Here is a 22,775-nt window from a genome sequence, read left to right as displayed (position 1 = left end):
CATTTTTCTTCTTAATGTACAATAATAATAACTTCATTTGACTGGCTTATAACATCCTACAATTTGCTTAAATGGCCAAAAACTAAACAGTAGTATTATTTGTCACTCTGTCATATTTATAGACACTTCTGTTTTTTAATATGCCCTTAGCCATGAATGCAACAAATAATTACAAAAGCAAAATTTAGAAAGTAGGTGAGATATTTACACCTGTTATGTGCATGAGAGAGAGAGGGAGAGAGAGAGAGAGATGGAAAAAGAACAAACACTACCAGTAGCCTCAAAGAATTCCTTTGCCACCAGAGGGCTGATTTAGGGTAAAATTGTGTGAATAGGCACTCCAACAGGACATGAGGGAGTTTTCACTTACAGGAAAACACAGACATATAATGGCACCAGTGATCATTGTTGAGAAACCAGATTTTAGGAACTCATTTTGTGGATTGTCTTTAAGAGCTTTGATTTTGTTTTTAATGTAGACAATGCTACAATAGCAAAATACATCACAAGTTTCTGCATTAAGAATTATATTATTATATCATTTATGTTCTAACTAATTTGCAATTCAGCCCCCATTGCATCAACATTGAATTTTGAAATAAAAAGAAATAGGGTTGAGGAGGAAATCTTAATTTTTATTTCATTTCTACAGAAAAGAATGAGTTCAAAGATTGGAGAAAGGAATGTTTGGGTTTAATTTATTCTTACATAGATGGCCTTTCTTCAAAGAGGGGGCACATAGAAATTAAAGAAAGGTATTCTCATCTGCATAATTTAAGATGTCACTCTGGAAGCCCTCTCTTATAATGTCACCCTATGCTACACAGCACAAGGCCCTATACCAATGTAGGAAAAGGTTTAGCCACCCAACATATATAGAATTATTAGTGCATGGCTACCTTGAAGACTGAAGTGTCTGTTCTGCTGATACTGCACACTTTTGCTAAAGAGATTACCAGCATAATCCTAAATATTATAGGACCCAAGCTATCTTATTTTTGAGCTCATCAGATACAGTATGCCGCACGTAATCCCTAACAGCTTTATTCAGTGTTTACGTAAGCTGCTGGTGGAGAGGTTGTATGAACATGGTGACCAAGTAGTAAGAATAGATACTGTGATTTTCAAATTCAATATTAGCAAGTTTCCTCCTTTTGAGCATGTTTTTCTACAAGCAGAAAATTCATAATCATTGTTTGATAGTTTATAATAGCATTTGCATTGAGGTGTTTACAGTTGTCCTTTGCTAGCTGGGTTTCTTATACATTAATTTCTACCAAAGGCATTTTGATGCTACCAGGTGGAGTGAATTGGTAGGAGAAAGTGTTCATTGTGTTGTTTTTGGTCATTCCTTGACAGGTTTGAATTACTTCAAAAGCAGCATATTTATTTTTGGGAAAAATAATAATAGAGGAAAAAGACCAGAAATTGCTAAACACAGTGCCAAGTGTTCTACTGTGAAACCTAAACAAAGCTGTGGCTTTAATATAGAGTATTCATTTTAATTTCAATACAATTTAAGTAAATTATCTGCAAAATGCAAAGGCACATTTTTATGCAGTTCATTAAAAATTGAGTTGTGTGTGTACCCACAGAAACATAAGCTCCTAAAATCAAACAATGTGCTTATGTAATTTTACCAGAGAGGGGAAATTCATGGTTTTTTTTTTTGTCCATTTTTCTTTAATACCAAATCAGTGGAGAGAAGAATATTTATGTTCACCTGGTAGCCTCTGCTAATTGTAATTTGAACCCAAAGAGGATTAAGTACATAGACATTAATATGTCCGATGTTATTAATTTCTAAATAACAACAGCAACAATATCCTGAGTAAATCTGTTGGTTGTAAGGCTGACAAGTTGTTTAAAGACTCCATTAATGTCAGAACTGAGATCTGCTGGCAATCACTTATTTTATGAATAAAGTTTTTGAATATGTATATTTCAAAATTAATGAATAATGGCATTGAAATAATGTTCCTTTCTAAAAATACAAGCACAAGGAAGCTCTCAGCACTGTGGGAAAATGTAATTCTAAGTTATATAATATTTGAAAGAGTTTTAGTTTGATTAGTAACTTTTTTGAACAGTTGTAAGGCTTATATTATTTGAAAGAAATAATTATATCAATTTACATTTTAATATTTTCAACTGCTGTTCATTGCTGTTTAGTGCTATCAAAACATGACAATAAATCCTGCATCATATTGTCCTTGAATATTTTTAAAAAAGTGTTCAGAGTCTGCCTGTGTTATGAAATAATGTGTGTTTAGGAAACTATCCATTAATACGTAAAATATTTAAGAGAAAAAAAACCACACAGACAATTCATCTCATTGTTAATCATCATTCAAAAAAATAGAATTTTTTTTGAAAATAGATTTCTTACATATGAGAAAGTATCTGGTATAATATAATTATAAACTAAATTTAAAAAATTTAGAAACATCAAAATGATCACAATGATAGCAATGCCAGTGACTAAAATCAAAGCTTGAAAAGGTTGTTCATACTGTTAATGGCATGTTAGTGTAATGTGGCAGATGACTAATTAAATTCGATCTCAAAGCTTATGCATTTGGTAATTCACTTCCAGATATGACAATATTTATGTATAAATATGTTTTCCAGTGTAAAATAAAGCCTGAGTGACTTTATTATATACATTCTAAAGTCAGAAAACATTTCATTGTTCCCATACCTAGCCATTAATTTATTTTTGCCGAGAGCTCCTAAATGATTACTATCTTGCCTGGAGACTAGTTCATACAGCTAGGAGAGAAGAAAATGTAAAACTCACCAGTGGCATCAGCTTTAGATTTGATCTCGTTCTCACACATTTTGATGTTGCAATTAGAAGTCTAACTGAAAAATATTGCACTTTTCACTAGAGGTCTGACAACTGCCCCTATGTTACCCCACAACTAGCATCTCAACAGACTGCATTAATGAGATTAAATGAAAGAGGAGTTAAAGGCATCAACTGTTCCATTTCATTAAGTAAGGGTGAAGGGCTGCCCAGGCAAGGAAGGCGGAGGGAGAATACTGGTTTTTCTTTTTGATATTACTTATCCACGAATGAATGCAGCATTTGCTAAATCACAATCTGCAGTTTAAAACCATCACTTTTCCCTCTGGAATTGTATAGACACAGAAAATTTGTGCACTTCTATTCTCCTTTATTTTACCCCATTGGAATAGGCATCTGCCATGTAACAGAGTCATCTCTGTGATTATTAATATATAACATGTATTTCAAGATTAGTTTGGTCATCTATTTTGGACCCTCTATTGAGGCCGAGGGATGAGGTACTGCATGAAAGTATTACTATGTTTTCTCTTCCCAAATGTTAAATCAAAGTTGTCTATGCACACAGATATTTTACAGTCAAAGAAAATATATATACCTTACAGCTGCAGTGGCAACAAAGCCTGACAACAAGTTAGGGGACTTTATACTAGGTGGGTCACCTGTCCCCAGTCTTCAGGTCTGAAGTGACTGCATTGTCCCAGCATGCCTCAGTGCTCACTGTTATAAAATAGGAATGATGAAGACACACGGACAGAAATTTCTGATCCTGAGCCCTTGTCATTAGCAAGGCTAACTACATGAATATGTAAAAATTGCTTTGACTTCCATAGAAAAGTACATGACCTTTTTCCTAGAGCAAAATACTCACGAGTGTCAGCTGTACTGAACTTTTGTTTAGAGTTACTGAATTGTTTCAAGGATGAATCTCAAATCTTTATCTTCTCCCCTCAGCTCTCTACCACCTTCGACAGCTCTCATTTTTCTCTTCACTAATCCCTTGCCACAAATGGTTTCTTGATCTCCTTCCCTTCTGTTCCCCAGCTCTCTTAAGCATCATTGCTTTTCCTGGCTCACATTGTAGTAGAACTACTTTTCAATAGGAACAAAGGCAAGTGGTGAATAGGTGGTTAGAGGAGGCTGGGTAAACCTGTCAAGTATAACTGTCAGCATGGCAGAGCCGAGCCCAATAGGGTGTCCATTGAAATAATCTGGAGGATTTAAAAATAGTGATACCCAGAGATTCTTTTCTTACTCCCATTAATTTGCTTGGTGTGGGGCCAAGTTATCTTGAGTTTTTAAACATTTCCAAAGTGATTCTAATGGGCAACCAGGACTGAAGACCCTTGGAATGTTTCTCAGAGTCACCAGAAACATGTTAAATGTAGATTCCCATCCCCACCCCCCACCTACTGAGTGAGAATCTTCTGAGTGGGACCCAGAAAGTTATAGTAATTAGCACACAGGTGTTTGCTGTGATAGACGAATTTGAGGAAAACTTGAGTTAAGAACCTTTGACTTTGAATTAGAACATCTGGTTTTGAGCTCTTGGGTAAGTTACTTAACATTTTCTGTGGCTCAGGTTGTGTGTCTCTAAGATCATATCACCTACCCACTAGAGTTGTGTGAGAAATAATGTGCAAGTCCTTAGCACAGAGACTGCTATATATTGGAAATTCAGTAAATATACTGGAAAATGAATCTGCCTACCTTTGCTTATCTCCAACACATGCATTTTGGCTGTTGACTCTGGTTATCATTTGTTTATTCAGTCAATACAATTAATTAACAAATTAATAATACTATTTGTACTAGGCACTGAAAAATAAATATTATGGAGCTCACAGTCCATGTATATGAAAAACCTATACATATAATCCTATCTAGATTTTTCCACGATTGTCAGTTTTCTGTATAATACTAGAAATAATATTTTTAGAAGAACTTTTTTGATAATGAGGAATAGAAAAGTCATTTAAAAGCTCTTTTTGGTCAGAAAGTAAACAGATGTTTAATGTATTATAATTAAAATTAGGAGACAGAATTATTCTGTGTGAGCTATTTAAAAGGCATGCAATACTAACTTGTGTGGCACGAAATTTATAGGCACCATTCATAGGGTGCTAGAAGCCAAATCTCAGGATTAGAAAATTTTATCACCTCATGCCTACCAAGCCTTGAAAAATATCGAGCTCCTGCTCTGGCCAAAGGAAGTGGGTACCAAGAACATCACAACAAACTCACTGGCATCTGGATGCCCAAAGCATGCTCTCTCCCCTAGAAACAAAGGGCAGGGTTGGAGATAGGAGAACGTGCACAGGGTGGTAGGCCCAGTCTGTAAAAGGGGCACATGGTCAGGAAAGAAGGGAAAAATGGTTGGGATTTCTATAGAGTTATAGTTTTATCATATCACTTTGCTTCTCCAAAATGTTTCAGCCTTCCATGATTCACAAGGCAAACCTAATCTCCTCCTTAGTCTGGCTTTTCACAGCCTGGGGCAGCTTTATCTACAGGTACTCACCCTGTGTCCAGGGCCAAAGGCATCCATCTCCCTTCAAATTCTGCCCCTAATTCCTCACTTCTCTGCCTTTTTTTCACTTCTCTCTCCTCTGTGGCCCTTGCTCTACTTTGCTTCAACTACCCACATCTGACCTATTTTCAAAAACCCACTCAACTCCCACCATCTCTGCAAAGTGTTCCCTGACCCTCCATCCATAGCAATTACCCTGGGCTCTTATGTCCCCACCACTCATTTGGTTTTGGTGTTCTTCATTAATCCTCTTTATATGCTTACCTTCCACCTTGGCTGTAAGCTCCTTAGAGATAAAAGCCATCTCTTTGTGTGTCTCTGTGTCTAGCACAGAGAGTCAATGAAATGTAGGGAGTCGATCAGTGAGGGGTGAGGGTACACCTGCTGACTGACTGCCGCACTGAGGACCACAGAAAGTCTCACCACCTACTCCCACCATTTCCTTTCACTTGTGTTTCACCTTGACAGCTCATCTTTGGGGCATGTAGGCTTATTTGCTTGCTGCTACTTAGTGGAGATGAGAGAGGGTTAAGAAAAAAAGATCTTGCCTCTTTTGGTTCTCTATATAATCATATTTGGTTCTTAGTATAGAAACAAGGAAGTTGGAACAAAAAATTTCTCTTGATTTCCTGTTTTCCCTACATCAACTAGCTTTCCGTTCATCCCCTTGGTCTGGAATTTAATTGCCACTTTGGACTATTGTCCCATTTGTTTAGGTCTTTCCTCTCTCCAGTGGTAGATTTCTTTTTCTCTGATTAGGACTATGATCATGAGGCAAGAGCAAGTTGGTTTCTTCCCTAGCTGGCTCTCCCTTGATCCCATTCCACTGCAGGTAGGGGCTGTGATACGCTTGTTATACCAATATGATACTGAGGCTGTCCCTGGTATAACAAGACATTAAGCTAGTGGGACAAAAATGTTCTTAAAAAAATCTACTAAGATTTGAGCATGGGAGATGAAACTTCTTAAAAAAAGAGGTGTCATAAAGGAAAGATAATTTTATGGAAGAGTGTCCCTGTTTAGCACTGTGGTTCTCAAAGTGTAGTTCCCCAGAACAGCTGGATTCCCAGCATCACCTGGGAACTGGTTAGGAATGCAAATTCCCAGGTCTGGCCCAAGGCCTCCTGAATCAGAAACTGAGGTGTGTGTGTACTAGGGGAGGGGTATCCAGCAGTCTATGGTTCTGCTGCACACTTGTGTTGCAGAGCCACTGGTTTACTGTGTGAGTTTTCCAGTCAGGAGGAGCTAGAGTGAATTTGTAGCTCTCACATACTGGTTGTACAGTCTGGACAAATTATTCCATTTTCTTATGCTTCAGTTTTGTCATATGTAAAATGACCTACCTGGTAGAAGTGTTGAAGAATTTAAAGCAAGATTTTGAAGTGTTTGATTTCTAATTTAGTAAGAATGTAAACCAATTTAGTAAAAATGTTTGGAAGACCAGGGATTTTTATTTTACAAAAAATACCAAATTAATTCTGGAGTACAGAATAATATACTGTTGTTATACATTAAAATTAATATTAAAAAGGTGTGTGATTAAATGCAGATAAGAATTAATCATCAGTAATGCCAGATGTCACATTAATTATTTCACCCCAATTTAATAGTAGAAAAGCACAGAGAAGTGCTAAAATGTAGGTTCTAGAAAAGGGTTTCCTAACCTTGCCATTAATGATATTTGGAGCTAGATAATTTTTTTTCCTTCTGGGGAGCTGTTCTGTACATTGGGAATATCCTTGGTCTCTGTCTATCAGATGTCATATACCACCACCACCCCTGTTATGAAAACCAAAAAGGTTTCTGAATATTACCAAATGTGTCTTGGGAGGATGAAATAGCCCCTAGTTGACAACTCCAGTTTTTATAGAATTTCAGTGCCTGGACACAAATTCAGGCTTTACTACTTAACAGTGATATGATTAGAGCAAGGTATTGAACCCCTCTGTGCCTCAGTTTCCACTCTTGTGAAATGGAGGTAACAATCATACCCATTTCATAAAGTTCTGTTATGCCATTTGAAAAATAAAAGAAAAATGCAAATAAAGCACTGAGATCAGTATCTGGAGCCTGGCAAATGTTATGGAGTGAATATTTATGTCCCTCCAGATTCATATGTTGAGATCTTAACTCCCAGTGTGATGGTATTAAGAGATGGGCCTTGGGAGGTGATGAGGTCATAAGAGTGGAGCACATGAATAGAATTAGTGCCTTTGTAAAAGAACCCTGAGAGTTCTCTGGATCTGTTTTCACCAAGTGAGGAAATAATTAGAAGTCAGTAGTCTGCAACCTTGAAGAGGGCTCTTACCAGAGCCTGACCATGCTGGTACCCTGATCTTGGACTTCCAGCCTCCAGAACTGAGAAATAAATTTCTGTTGTTTATAAGCCATTCAGTCTCTGGCACTTTGTTATAGCAGCTTTAACAGGTTAAGAGAGTACCTACTCAGTAAATGTCGGCTATCCTTTAAAGATGATAGATAGATAAGTAGGTAGACAAATGGGTAATCTTATGTTGATTCCACACCCCTGGGAAAACCTTTCTTTTAAAAAGTCTTTACAAAGAAGTCTGTATCCATTCATCAACTTCTTTGCTGAGTAATGAATCTGAATGACTAAATACTCATATACATCTTAGGGTCTACAGCTGGTGTAGGAAAAGATCAAGGGAATGTCAGAATCAGAATAGGGTTCGGTTTCCACCCTTTTCTAGCTATGCACTTTTAGGAGGTGACAACCTCTCAGAACCACCATTTCCTCCTTTGTAAAATGGGGAAAACAATGACTAATTTATGTATTTGTTATAAAAATTATGTTAGATAATATATGTGGAAGCTTATAAGCCAATGCCCTGGTATACAGAAGGCACTCAATGAAGACTGAATTCCCTTAAAGTCAGTTGATGAGAGCATAATAGGACACGAAGTTAGGCATGGTCCCCATCTGCATGGATGTGGACTTTGAATGGCATAACTTCCTTTAAATTGACAAGTAAAGAGTGAAAAGGGTTTCTCCGGTCACAACATTTTATTCTGTCAAAATTGCATTAGAAATATTCAGTTTCTGATGGGTATTTAGTAAAATTAAATATATTAATGTTGTCAAAACTATATTCTCCAGAAGGCTAAAGATGGGTTAATCTGTTAGTGGTTTTATAAATACATCATTTATGTTATTGCCAAACAGCAAAATTGTAAACATCTTTGGTTTCTATCCACTAGTTGTGACAACTAAAAATGTTTCCAAATATTGCCAAATATACCCTGGAGGACACTTATCTTGTACAATCCATTCAAGAAACTTTAGCAGCTTAATTTTGATGCAGTGTAGAGTAGTGATTATTGCCTTAATCAATAGTTAACTTATTCTGGTGACTGAGCTAGCAAATACTTGAACTTTGGTTCAAACTTACATTATAAAAAGTATTTATATTTCTAAGCATTTTCCCATCAGTGCTTGTACTTATTTTCCACACAAGGCAAAGTTATACAGACAATAAAATGGAAAACAAGGAGCCTAGTAATTATGAGTAACTAGTTCTTATGAGTTGACATTAGCAGTATAACCCCAAATTCAAATGGCAGAAATCTTGAGCCTTGGCTGCTCATTTACTAAGACATTCCTAAAGCTTTCTTCTAACATAGGTTTTAAACTTTAAGAAAATTAATAAGAATAAATTCCCAGTATCATGTAAAATGGATTCATTCAATTATATAAATTATGAGGTTGATAAAATATGTAAGGTAGATTTGGGGAAACAAGTAATTTTTTATTTACATTAATAAGCACTAAATATTTTTTTAAACTTTAGTTTTTAGAGCAATTTTACAACAAAATTGAGAGAAAGAGATTTTCCATGTAAGTTCTACTCACGCACATGCATAGTCCCCTCATTATCATCATCGCTCACCCAATGGTACATTTTTTAAACAAGGATGAATCTATACTGCCACATCATAATCGCCCCAAGTCCATAGTTGATATTAGTGTTCCCTCTTGGTGGTGTACATTGTGTGGGTTTGGATAAATGTATAATGGCATGTATCAATCATTACAATATCACACAGTACATTTTCACTGCCCTAAAAATTCTACATGCTCTATTTATCTCCCCACTCACACTTCCCCCAGCAATCACTGATTTTTTATTGTCTTCATTATTTTGCCTTTCATATTTTTGATATTAAGCAAACATTATCTCAATAGTGTTTAGTTATGCAGCAATACAAGCTATTTAAGAGTTAAGATTTGAACATTAAGAAATGACTGAAATGCAACCACTTGTTGAGTTTGACACTTGTTCATTCAGGAAATACATGTTTGTAGAGTGCATACAATATCTTAGTAGCTGAGTTAAATATCTTCCCTTAAGGTCCTTTATGAGCTTGTATGTAACAAGACCATTATTATCTGTATGTAAGCCTACTGTGCAGGAGGGTAAGAGATTTCTCTGGCTCTTGTTTAGCACTTTCCAAGACAACCAGTCTTATTGCATTCTTTTGCTATTCATTCAGTTTTGATTACCTCTGGCCCACATATCTGTAGTATGCCCACCACCTTTGCTGAAGCAAAAATACTGTGCCTCTGTTGTCCCATTGGTCTTATCAGTATAACAAACACTATCAAAAAGTGCTTAGGATTAGTTTGTCATTACTTAATTCCTATTGTGCTGAAAATGACTGCCAATGATACTGCTTTACCTCCCTAGTCCTGTAGTTCTAGTCTCCAGTTTGTTCCAAGGTCTTGTTATTGCCCATAGTGCATATATGTGTATATATACCTATGTATACACATATATTATATGAATACATATCTATAGACAATTCATCTTTGTCTGCTTTTGAATGTGGGACATTGCAGTTATTTCTAATCTTCTGGAATCTTTTTATTTCACCAGAAATCTCAAAGATTACATCAAGGAAGAAAGAATCTATAATTCCCAATGTAGCTATCATTTATCTGGAGGCTTCTGCTTACTTAAAGTGGCAAGTTTCATCCTCATAACCTTCTATTTGGTGGCTAACATCAACTCTGCGTTATTGACTCTTGTACTTCCTCTCATTCTGAAAGTCATTATTCTGAGTGGAGGGGACACTACTATTAAAAATACGCAAAGAGACTGGTACCATAAAAATGTTTGCCAAGTTACCTTGACTTGGAAGTCGGCTTCAGATAAGGTTCTTTATAAGCCTGTATAATAAGACCACTATTACCTGGTACCATGGGAGAGAGCAGTAATTTTGTATGTGTACCATCACAGGATGCTGATTATGCAACATCACTGGATGAGCTTTGATTGTTTTAATCTAGGACATATGACGACAAGCTGCTGCACCTGGGACCTATGGGATGACACAGTCTTACATGGGCTTCATCCATGCCAGCTCAGAATTTACCAGCAAAACCATTTCTGCTTCTCAAGAGTCTAGTCTTCTTCCTTTGTGGTAATCAAATAAAAAGAAGCATTTTTCCTTTTATAAGCACCAGTGATTTTTTAAAAACGCTGGATCTCTAGGCTCTGTCCTTTATTGCCATTGATTAAATTCTATTTTTTTCTTTCTGTATAAAGGCACCAACAACATATCCTGTTTTACATGAGAACCAGGCAATTCTGTCAGGAACAATTCAGGGTACAGTCATTAGTACTAAACAAACTCAATAGAAGAGTTGAGTTTCTTATCTTGTATCTTCTAGGGAACATATTCACTGAGAGATAACCAGATACAGTAAATTTACTTAGAAGTGTAGAAAGCCCAAGAACAGTAGCATTATCTTTGTGTGCAAGTGTGCATTAGTAGAAAGAAATCTGTCCCTGAAGTATCTGGTAATGTAGAACTGGGCACAATGTTTTCCCCCCTCACTCATCCTGGAACATCTTATGGCATCTTACAGCCAACCAAACCCATGAATACTTTAATGAACAGAAGGAGAAACAAATGAAAAAATACCACATAAACAAATCACATGTTGCCAAAATAAATGTAGATTTAGGGTCCTTGAGAAACAAAATCTTTCATTTATAACTCAAAAGTAAAAAGAGGAGTTTAGTTTGATCTAAAGTTAAAAGCAGAAATTCCTGAGAAATGATCAAAGGCAAATATACCAAGCCACTTACTGTTTTCATTTGCAGAATCCTACAGGGTCCACAGAATTAAACAGTAATAACAGCAAGGATTGAGAACTCGGTGTATGCCAGGCTCCATGGTGAAAGCTTTAATGCATGACCTCATTTATTTCTCACAACAACTTTGGGAGGTAGGTGTTTGTATTCTCAAGTAACTAGTGGAGAAACTGAGGCACAACAGGGCTAAAGAATGGAACCCGAAGTGGTCGTGTCAGTGTGTGGACCGCAGAGCAGCAACACTGGTATCACCTCCTGCTCCACCTACTGGTTAGATATGCAAATTTTCCAGCCCACCTCAGACCTGAACTGTGGTCCAGAAACACTGGGAGTGAACATTACTGCTGCCTGTGTTTTAAGAAGCCCTCCAGCTGATTCTAAGGACTGCTAAAGTCTGAGAACAATGGCCTTGATCGTGTCAGTTTGGGCATTCAAGCCCATAATCTAAATTAGATACAAGATATAGACCTGTTCACAAAAGTGAGATTTTTAGGAGTAATTCAAGAAACACATACTTTTTACTAAGTATTAAGTTTTATTTTGTCTTTTTGAAGAAATCCTGAAGTCCTGTGTTTCCAGCCCCTGTGGTTTCAGCAGGGACAGATGATCCCTCAAACAAGGACAAAATCCATATTATGCAGGCATTCCCCCCTGTATTTCTAAGGAGCAGACAGACACTGGGTTACATCCTCGCTGGGGGCACTTTGCTGATTGCTGTGCTGGACAGACGGCCCTGCTGTGGAACACAGAACATACCACGGCTGCTGGGTTTAACAGTCCACAGCGTGCTCCCTTTGGGGGTCACTTACCAACCAATAGTGTCATGAATTTTTAGTTCTGAAGTTGATCTGCAATCCTCTTAACCCTCATGAGATCTGATTACCTGTCATAAATATGTGTCTGAATAAGAAAATAATTATTACTTATTTTCTTTTTCGACCCTGTGAACATGACCTTGGCTGGGTTGGCATTTACATCATTACTATTTGTGCTTCTTATCACTAGTACCTTTGTTATAGTGCATGTGGACTGTTACTTTAGGGCTGAATGAAAGATTTAAACTTTGGTTTCCCTGAAGAAAGAAAGGAGGAACAAAGAGAAGTACATGTTTATGATGCTCTCTCTTCCTTTGCTTCCTAGGATTAAAAGGTTACTGTATAAAACTTGCAGGCTTACCCTATTTTGTCAGAACGAGGATAAAATGCTGAATGTGGATGCAATTTAGTGAATGTAGTAGCATTGGCTGTTCTATTTTATTTACATTTTGTTTTTTCTTCTTGAAACTTCTTAGGTGTTCAGGTCGCTGTTTTAAGCACTGTTAAATGCTAAACTCAGGTGATGGTCAGACCTCTTACAAAGCATTATCAAAATACAGCTGCTTCGGGGTCGACAAAGCCTGGGGAGTTTTCAGTAATAAATGCCATCAGAGACTTAAAAGACTACTTTTTCTACCTTATTTAGACAATTTTTTCCCACTTGGGCTGGGATAAAAATCACCAAGTAGAAATAATTGTTATTTAATACCACCACAGTTACTAACAAGTAATAATTGGATGATCTGGAGGAATAAACATTGAATTATTATCTTATTATTGAACATTAAAAACTGTATCCCATTAGCTAAAAAACTTTTCAGATGAGTTGTGCATAAGTGCTGCAGGAAGATTTCAATAAATAAAGGACAACATGTATCTTCCACTCTGACAGAAACACTCCTAGAGTGAATAACCCAGCTTACCCACGCCCTTGCAAATCATAGGTCCAGGAAGAGTTAAAACTCGGGATCTAAAAATTATCTTTTGTTTGCTAAAGGCAGTTGACGGGTGCTGTGTTGGAGAAGCAGCTGCCCTAGGTATGTTTCAGAAAAGTGCTTATTCTGATTTTCTGAAGAGAGACTAAATCACCTTGCTGCGGAGGGTATATTGCTTAGGGTATGAAAAAGACACAACTGTTAGGATACCTTAAAACAGGAAAGGATTAAAATAATATTTACTCAAAAAAATAAATCCCCATGAAAATTAAGGCAGACCTAAGCAGCATTGGATGCAGCCTGCCTTATTTGATATTCTAGATCATTAGTTCAGAAAGTAACAATGGGGAGTTTTTTTTAAGAAGGGTCTTATTCCATGTAAATTATGGCAATATGAGAAAAACAAAATAATGTTGTGTGCTTAAGCTCCCATTGCGTGCTCTGTTTTGTTAACATGGAACAGAATAAAGTCTTTGCAATGGACTGAATGTTTGTGTCTCCCCAAAATGTGTATGTTAAAATCCTAACCTCCAAAGTGCTGGTATTAGGAGGTGGGGCCTTTAGGAGGTACTTTGGTCATGAGGGTGGAGCCCTTGTGAATGGGATTAGTGTCCTAATAAGGAAAGGCTGGAGAGCTAGCTCTGTGTCTCTCTGCCTTGTAAGGATACAATAAGAAGTCTGTAGTCTACAACACAGAAGAGTAACCTCTCTAGAACCTGACCATGCTGGCACCTTGATCTTGGTCTGAATTCTTCACAGAATAATGAATTAGAGACATCTGTAAACTATTCAGTAACATGTTAATTTTAGTTTCTGAAATCAGTATTTTATTAACACCTTCCAATGCACTAAGTGAATTACTAGCAGATTTGTCCTTACTGCTATGTGAAAAGGAAATGCCATAGAATTGTTATTTTCCTAGGATAAGAACTGAAAAACAAGGGCAACCTGGAGGAGTTCATGGCCCTCCAAGTGAACTAAAGATCCCAGTTTGAGAACAACGGTTTGCGGCATGGGCTTTGGATCAGGTCCCCTCAAGACATGCATCCTTAGTCAAGATGATCAGCCTCGATGCATCTCAGTTCCCCCAGCTATCAAACAAGTGTGATGATTCTTATCTTACAGTGTTGTTAAAGGAGTGAAATGAAATCCTGAGTGAAGTAACAGGCCCATTCTTGGCACATAGAAAGTTGTCAGCACATGGTTGTCATTATTCAGCAAGAAAACTGCCCACCCCATAGTTGAATGTGCTGCCACTATGTCAGAGAAGAGCCACAGTGTCAGGTGTGCAGGGTACCTGCACTGTCCTCAGTGCTGGAGGCTGAGAATCTTCCCGGAGACCCACCACTGGGGACGCATATGTTTTGGGGTTGAGTATCAGAAATTCTGATGAACTGCATTATCGTATATGAAGAAAGCTGTCTCCCTTCTCATGTGTATGTCTACCTCCTTGGGCACCTCATCTCACAAGATGGTTCTTACCCCCTATAATTCCATGACAGGAAAAATTAAACATACTGGTTGATTCAGCAATAAATTCTTATCAAATACACACTGACTACCTGGACCGGTGCTGTTTTATACTCACTGGTTGTCCAGCCAGCACTTGCCTATTACTATGAGAGAGCATTACCAACATTATTATTCTTACACAAATTACAACAGCATAACAGTTCTCATCAATGATAATACTTTCTAAAATTGTTGTTCAAGTAGTTTTCTGCCTTTCTGTGGCACATTTTTATGTACATTTCCATGCACATTTCAAAAATAAAAAATATTAAGCAGTTACAGATGAAACCAATTTAGAGAGTGAAGAATTTGTTAACAAAACAGAAGGAAAGGCATTAAATAACCAGATATGGGGGAAGGAATGGCTGACTAAACAAACACCGGAGTTCTTCAGAAAAAAGCAAAAGGTGCTATGTAATTCAAAGGTCATTAATTTTCTTTCTCCATTCTGTGTGTAGGACTCAGTCCAGACAACGTGGCTTGGGGACACAGCAGCCTGTCAATAAGGCCAGCCACCAAGGGCGGGACACCACTTGTCCTGTCCTGCATCCTGTTGTTGTCACTGCACTAGGACCAAATGCTGTCAAACCTTTCTCACATACGACTCCACAAGTTCTTTTCTCACCCCCAGAACTTCCACCTGTTGCTGTTCTTATTTAATATATTATGCAGTGCTACAAGACATTATGCATGTCTCTTCAAAAAATAGAGACAATACCACAGAAATTCACTTAAGTATCGCTTGGAGGAGTTGAGTGCTTATGTATCAGATCCAGAAGTTCAATAAATACTTTATGTACAAGGTTTATATTTTTTGGACTTTAACCAGAGGAAAAAGCACAATGTGTCAGCAATAATGCCATGTGGAAGACATTTTATTCTGCCCAGAGACAGTGGGTAAAAGTTGCTCTTCAAGGCTAGTGAGGTCTCCTTTAAGCCTGTGCTTTTCAACCGGTGTGCTGCATCACACTGGTGTGCAGTGAGAATTTTTAAAACATGCAGAACCTATTTATTCAGGGGTACTGACCTCTTCTCATTGTCATATATAAAAATGACAACAACTAACACAACAATAGCTCTCCAGTGTGAATGAATCAAAAATTATACAGGTGTTTTTGGTCAGATTGGGAAAAAATTACTTTTTGGTTGGCCACAGAATTTTGGTACATAGTTTATATGTGCCATGAGATGAACAAGGTTGAAAATGACTGCTCTAAGCACATGGAGGATGAGGGCCAGGTTGGGAGTTAGATGCACCGTGATGACAGAGCTGGACTTCTGGGCTCAGCATGATGGAGAGCAGGAATAGTTGGTGCTGGGGTGGACAGCGTAATTTGCTGCTGACTATGAGCTAAGCTAAGTTCAATGTCTACTCTTGCTTGTAAGGTGAGAATGTGGTTTTTCTTCTTATTGTAGCTTGTGGCAACACTTGGGGTGTTACTTGGCTTGTTCTGCACATTTATACTAAAAGTATAGTCTTCTAATAACTATAGTCTAGGTTTAGAAAGAGGAAAACAAATACACTCCCATTCATTTACCAAATGATAATAGCTTATTGGGAGTTTGGAGGGAAAGTGCCTACATGGTTATAACTCCTTATTTCTTTTTCTCTTAATTAAAAGGTTTCTATAGACAAGTGGGCAAATAGGATTTCTGGCACTGCCACATGATATAAGTCCTTCTTTACAATGACTACTTTGGAAATCTCATAGAAAGCTATATAATAAGAAATGAGATACTTAAAGTTGAGAAGTAATTTGTTTTAAAGCTACAAATTTAATATGAGCGTCCTCAAGAAAAAAATATTTCATTCACATAGGAGTATGTTAGAACTTGTATACACATGAAAGACCTCTGACATGACAGACAAGAAAGTGATCATACTGTTTGTCTCTGGGGAGACGATAGAAGTGAGAGGGAAACATTTAATTGAATGCCTTTTGAACTAATAATTATTATATATATTATTCAAATGTTCCCTGTAGAAAATTAAATTTAAATTTAAAATAAAAATAAGGAGTGATGAGGTAAAAGAGGGTAAAAGTGAGAAAAATGGTGATGGAAGGAGACTTGATTTGGGGTGGTGAACACACAACACAACATACAGATGATGTGTTATAGAGTTGTATGCCTGAAAACTATATAATTTTATTAACTATTGTAACCCCAGTAACCCCAAATTAAGAAGTGAAAAAATAAAAATAAAGACAAAAGTTTTAAAAATATTCTCAGAGAAACATTACTCTCAGTAGATACATAATATTTCCTCATTTGGTTTGCCTTAATTCATTCGATTTCATCATAAGGGGATATATAGTTGTTTCTAAGACTCTTTTTCTTATTATAAAATGCATGTTTCTATGTACTTTTCTTAGACTGATTCTTATAAAAAGAAGAGGTAAGAAAAAAGATATAATTATTTGAAAAGTTCTTAAAAATATTAAACATATGATGAACATGCCTGTCTATACTCTTTCTGACACTTATTATTTTTAAAAATAGTAAGTAATAATGTAATAGGTGGAAAAAAAGTCTCATGATATATTGATGTTATAATGTGATAACATATTTACCCCAGATCGGCTTCTCTCTGCCACTTGTTTTTTACTTCTTATGTTTTGTATCTGTGGGATAAAAATTACTAAAAGCACTAGAAAATTATAATTTTAAAGGGATATCTACTCATCCCTATGTAGAAATAGTCTTTAGGTTTCCCATGATTTGGGTAAAATTTGCACTATTTTAGTTCTGTACTGGATGGATGACAGAGTTATGGTCCATGCAGAAATATTATATTGATAAAATAGGATTTGTACTTCAATAAAAGATTTCAAATTATTAATGTTCATAGCTCTGAAATTCATCTTTGAAACCTTTTTTTATCTTTTTAAAATTAAACTATAGTTGACATATACTATTATATTAGTTTCAGGTGTATAACATATTGATTCGACATTACATACCTTATGAAGTCACTGGAATCGTTTGCTGTCTTAATATCTGAGTCTATCTCAGTGAGAAAAACTATACCACAGCCAGCTCATAACCCTCAGCTCATGTTGCACCAAATGACAGGTTTGGGACCAGCTGTGGCTGAGAGGATGATATGAAATCATGACTATGAATGACAGACCACATGGCCCATTAATGATCCAAGGAACACCCACTGCCCTCAGAAGGAACTTTCTACATCTCTCTGGCAAGATGGCCAAAGCATCTCAAGCAGAGAACAGGGGAAGGTTTATCCTAATTCACTCTGCATATGACCTTCATCTATAGATAAATAGAGAGTTGTTTCCATAATTAGACTAAGGACACTACTGAAAGTCTGAGACTATCTAATTTCTGTTCTGCCCTGTGTCTAAATTTTCCTACCTTCCTATTTCTCCCTCTTTCAAGTCTCTGGAAACCACTGTTCTTTCTGTATCTATAAATGCAACCACCCCAGTACCTTAATAAGTGGAATCATATACCATTTTTCCTTTTGTAACCAGCTTATTTCACTTGGCATAATGTTTCCAAGATACATCCATGTTTCAGCATGTGTCAGAATTTCCTTCCTTTTCAAGGCTGAATAGAATTCCATGATGTGTATATCACACATTATTTATCCATTCTTCCAGAGATGGACTCTTGAGTTACTTCCTCATTTTGGCTATTGTGAATAATGCTGCTGTGAACATGGGTAACTGTTTTAACTTCTAAAAATTTCATTTGTATGCTGTAGAAATAAATTTCATGTATATGTGTGTATACATATACACATATGTATATATAATATATAATAAAATCATATATGTATATATAATATATATTATAATAAAAATGGTATATGATTATATATATTATTTTATCTTGGATGCCACTGAATAATAGTTGGCATCTCAATTCATGGCATTTGTATGTCTGATGAAAGGCTGTTTGGAGTCGGAGCTCACTGTGTTACTACGCATAGTAAAAACAAACGCATCCTCATTTAGTTATATAGGGATATGTCTAAGAAGAGCAGCCCGGTTAGAAGAGTGTGTTACTGGTATGTGGGCCTGACGTGTAGTCTTCTGTGGCTTAAGGAGTTTCAGTCATCTTTTTCTCTGAATTGCTGGTGGACACTGGGTTGTCATCACCTTCAAACGGAAATATTTGGAAGGTTTGCCCAATATTTGGACAAAAAGCAGAGAAAAAGAGAAATTATCTCTTAGCAGTTTGTCTTGTAGGAATCAGCGACTATGATGGTCTTACAGGACCCACCACTTCCCCCTTCCAACCTGGGACCCCCATTGACTGATGGGCGATGGGTAGGTCAGAAGACTGAAGTTAAGTTCTAGATAAGCATGGTCCAAGATTAATAAAGACCACATATGCAGTTTAAAATTTCTAGTAGCAACATTAAAAAAGTAAAAGAAATAGGTGGAAATAATTGTGTTTTATTTAACCTAATATATACCAAAGATTAACTTTCACCAACCAATTGATATAAAGATTATTAATGAAATATTTTATCCTCTTTTTCCATACTAATTCCTTAAAATCTGATGTGTATTTTACACTTATATCTCAAGTTGGATGTTAAATTTTCATTGGTTCAAGTGATGCATAGTCCTGCCAAATCCATATAGCTGTGATCGATGGAAAAGTATTTCACACTGCTTCAATAGTTAAATTATAATTCAGTAAAATTAAATAGTACTAAAAATTCAGTTCTTTAGGTTTGTGTTTCTAGTGCCACAAGTGGCCAGTGGCTACTGTGCTGGACAACACAGCTCTAGGTAATACTCCTATTCAGTTACAGAGTCAAGGCTTGATCTTTTCAGCCCCGTACTTGCACTGGTCTCGTTCCTGCTTCCAGCAGAGCAATGGTTCTTACAGTGTGTTCCCTTGAAAGGGAGCATCTACATCCCCTGTGAGCTTGTTAGAAACACAAATTTGAGAGATTTCTCCTAAATCTGAGTCAGAAGTTCTGGGACTGGGACCCAGCAATCTGTTTAAGCAGTCCTCCATATAATTCTGATGCATGCTCAACCCTGAAAACTACCGCTAAAGGTCTAAAGGCTTTTCCTTGGAGTGGGGGATGCTAAGAGAACAAGAGCTCCTAATTCTGCAGTGCTGTACAAAAGAACTGTCCTTGACGATGGAATATTCTATGTATGCATTGTCCAATATGGTAGCCATTAGCCTCATGACTATTGACCACTTGTGTAAATAAGGAACTAAGTGCTAAATTCAATTGAATTTTAATTACCTTAAATTTAATTGTAGATAGCTGACGTGGCTAGTGGTTATCTAATGAACCTCTTTTAAAGGCAGGCATGAGGCTCAGTAACTGTGCAGGGACCGTGGATGCAACCCAGGGGTGAGTTTACAGGTAACTCAGACCTGGAACCTGATAGGTGACAGCCCCGCCTTCTCCAGCAGTACTCTCTCAGAACAGAGATGGAGGCGGGCTCATAGAACCAGTGTGGTTCCCAGCCCAGGATTATGGTAATCAAAACAGCCTGTCGTCCACTGCCTGATGAAAACCCAGGGACTTACTTTTCCAGGTCAGAACCATGAATTCTGACAAGGAGGTCATGACACACAATAATCATATTTTGTAATTAACGATTGCATAAGCAGTTCTCTTCCTTCGGCCCTTGAGTTATCATAACTGACAGTCTATTAATTTTTTTAATGGTACAGTCTATTTGGCTGTACTTATGGTGACCTTATTTTTTAAAATTTGTTCTCTTTTCTAAAAGGTGCTTTCTGGAGATGACATATATCTTTATCTTTGTCCTGGAGTTTTTCTTCTGCCACAGTCCTTGAGCAATTTTTTGCAATTCCAAAGTACAGGCATTTTCCATAATAACACAGAAAAAAAGAAAATGACTGCATTTCAAGGTACGAGGTGGAAAAACCCTCAGTGCCCCAACTCTTATTACTTAAAATGAAGGTGGATAAGAAAAGTGACTTGCATTTTTTGTTTGGGTCATCATATCTTACTTGAACCCATTCAAACCCCATGTTTCCCTGGACATAAGTCACATTTGATTAGGTGATTGAATGGGGCTCTGTGGAGCTGAGAGGTGGTTTCTGATGAAATTACCTGGCAGAATAGAGGGACAGCACAGCTCTGTGAAGCCACTGGGCCCATCACAACACATTTTGTAACTTAGGTGCACCCCAGAGTGTAAGCATGACCTTAAGCCAACTCTAGCTTCTAAACCCGATCCTGTCAGCTAACTTTTCCCATAAAGAGGAGGCTTAGTTTACACTTAGTTGTAAGTGCTACAACTTATATGATGCTATGCCATTTTTATTTGTGAGTGAACCAAAACACAATGAATTACACACAGAGGATATCACATAAACTGGTAAACTGGCAAAAAAATTTGTCTTTGACAAAAGGAAAGTGATACCAAGCTGCTGTTTTCAATATATCTACCTGAAACCTTCCTGAACAATAGTCTCTCTCTACATCATCCATCTAATGCCTTAATTGGCAGACAGTGAAGCCTGATGGGAAAATAATGGTCTCTTAAATACCTGAGAATGAAAAGCAAATTAAGTTAGCACAGTGTAAAAGATAAGTAATTACATAATGTCAATTCCATTTTATGCTGCTTAGTTTTAAACAACATAAAAAGGAAGGGCATATTTAGGAGAGAAAAAAATAAAACTACCTGTTTAGATGACTTATACCCTGTTTACTTTGGTGAACAGTAAATGGGCTTCCAGAAAGCTTTCTCAAATGAGAGGCTGCCTGTACCCAAAGTCTCCTCCTTCTCTGGCAGTCCTAATTTGTACAAACCCATGACAAGGTGGCTGTCATTCTGAGCCAAGAAATATCTTTTGCTTCTTACATGTATTTCTGAGTAGGACATTGACTGCATATGGAACAGAAGAGAGTCACAGAGACCCTTCTGCTGCTAGGAGAGTGACCCAGCTGGTGGAGGGTCCCCAGTCTTTGGCTGTTCCCAAGACTGGCTCTGTGGTTTCAGCCTGGTTTTATCCTTAGTTTTGGGGTTTTATCGTCTACCAAAAAAGGGAGATTTTCAGGCACTTGGTAGAATAAACAATGGCAATGATGAGGAATGAAGCACTGTATGATAAAAGGGAGAAGGGTGACATTTGGGAGATCAATGAACCAACTTCCCTCACTCCCCTAGCCTTCCCTACCTTTTTCCCTCCCTCCTTCTCCTTGGCTCACTCTGTCTTCCCTCCCTCCCTCCCTCCCTCCCTCCCTCCCTCCCTCCCTTCCTTCCTTCCTCCTTTCCTTCCTTCCTTCCTTTTTTTCCTTCCTTCTTCCCTCCCTCCCTCTTCCCCCATCCTTTCTTCTTCCTTTATTTCAAATGGAAGTATTGGTATTTTACATGTTTAACTACATGTAAATATATGTGTGTTTTTTGCAAAAGCTTCATAAGATGCAGAGATATACAGAAGAAAGTAAAGAACAACTAATTTTATTTCCCAGAGAAAAATCACTGTTAAGCAGTTAGAATATATTTTTTAAATGAGACTTTTCCTGCTGTAATCCCTAACTCTCTCTCTCTAGTACGTAGGTGTGATAGTATATTCTGAAATAGATATTGTATTGAGTATACTATATCAACATGCATATTATGTATAGATTGTATATATAATTTCCATGCTACTTTTTACTCAGATATCCTTATTTTTTAACGTTCCTTAAGGAGCAGGCAAATAAAGGTCATGGTTCTTTTTTTGAAGCTCTTGGAGGGTTTAACTGAAATAACACTCAAGAATGTGGACATGGGGGTTGAAATATGAGAAGGGTGTGCTGGCAACTCAGTCCTCAGGTGTGCCACAGACAAATGCTATAGAATGTTCATAAATGTACAGCTGGTGCAGAAGCCTCATTCATGCTAAAGATATATAACATAAATTGGGATAGTTCTATGGAGGACTTGGAAGCCAGATAACCAAGCTTGCTGGGATTGTATGTAAAGTAGAATAAAATAGATAAACAAAAATAGACTTGGAATTAGGCCCATTCTGATTCCCCGTGGAAGAATGATGAGCTTTAGTTATAAACTTCTTTGCCTATTCTGGTTATTT

At 37.1% G+C, this 22,775-nt stretch overlaps 1 protein-coding gene across 2 annotated transcripts in view; it reads right to left on the bottom strand.

Annotated features, from left to right (window-relative positions):
• RORB (RAR related orphan receptor B) overlaps window positions 1–22,775 on the bottom strand; it is a 191,052-nt gene that overhangs the window by 73,429 nt on the left and 94,848 nt on the right. The window contains exon 1 of one of the 2 annotated variants that reach the window (XM_036021744.1): window positions 2,801–2,974. The exons of the other annotated variant lie outside the window; for it this stretch is intronic. Coding sequence (XP_035877637.1) covers window positions 2,801–2,840 — 40 coding nt within the window. The 5' untranslated portion in view covers window positions 2,841–2,974. Of the gene's footprint in view, window positions 1–2,800; window positions 2,975–22,775 lie in introns of those variants that run through there. 2 annotated transcript variants of the gene reach the window in all.

Source organism: Phyllostomus discolor, chromosome 3 (assembly GCF_004126475.2).
Source record: "Phyllostomus discolor isolate MPI-MPIP mPhyDis1 chromosome 3, mPhyDis1.pri.v3, whole genome shotgun sequence".
In the NCBI taxonomy this organism is placed as follows: domain Eukaryota; kingdom Metazoa; phylum Chordata; class Mammalia; order Chiroptera; family Phyllostomidae; genus Phyllostomus; species Phyllostomus discolor.
This window is presented reverse-complemented; position numbering and strand designations above follow the sequence as displayed.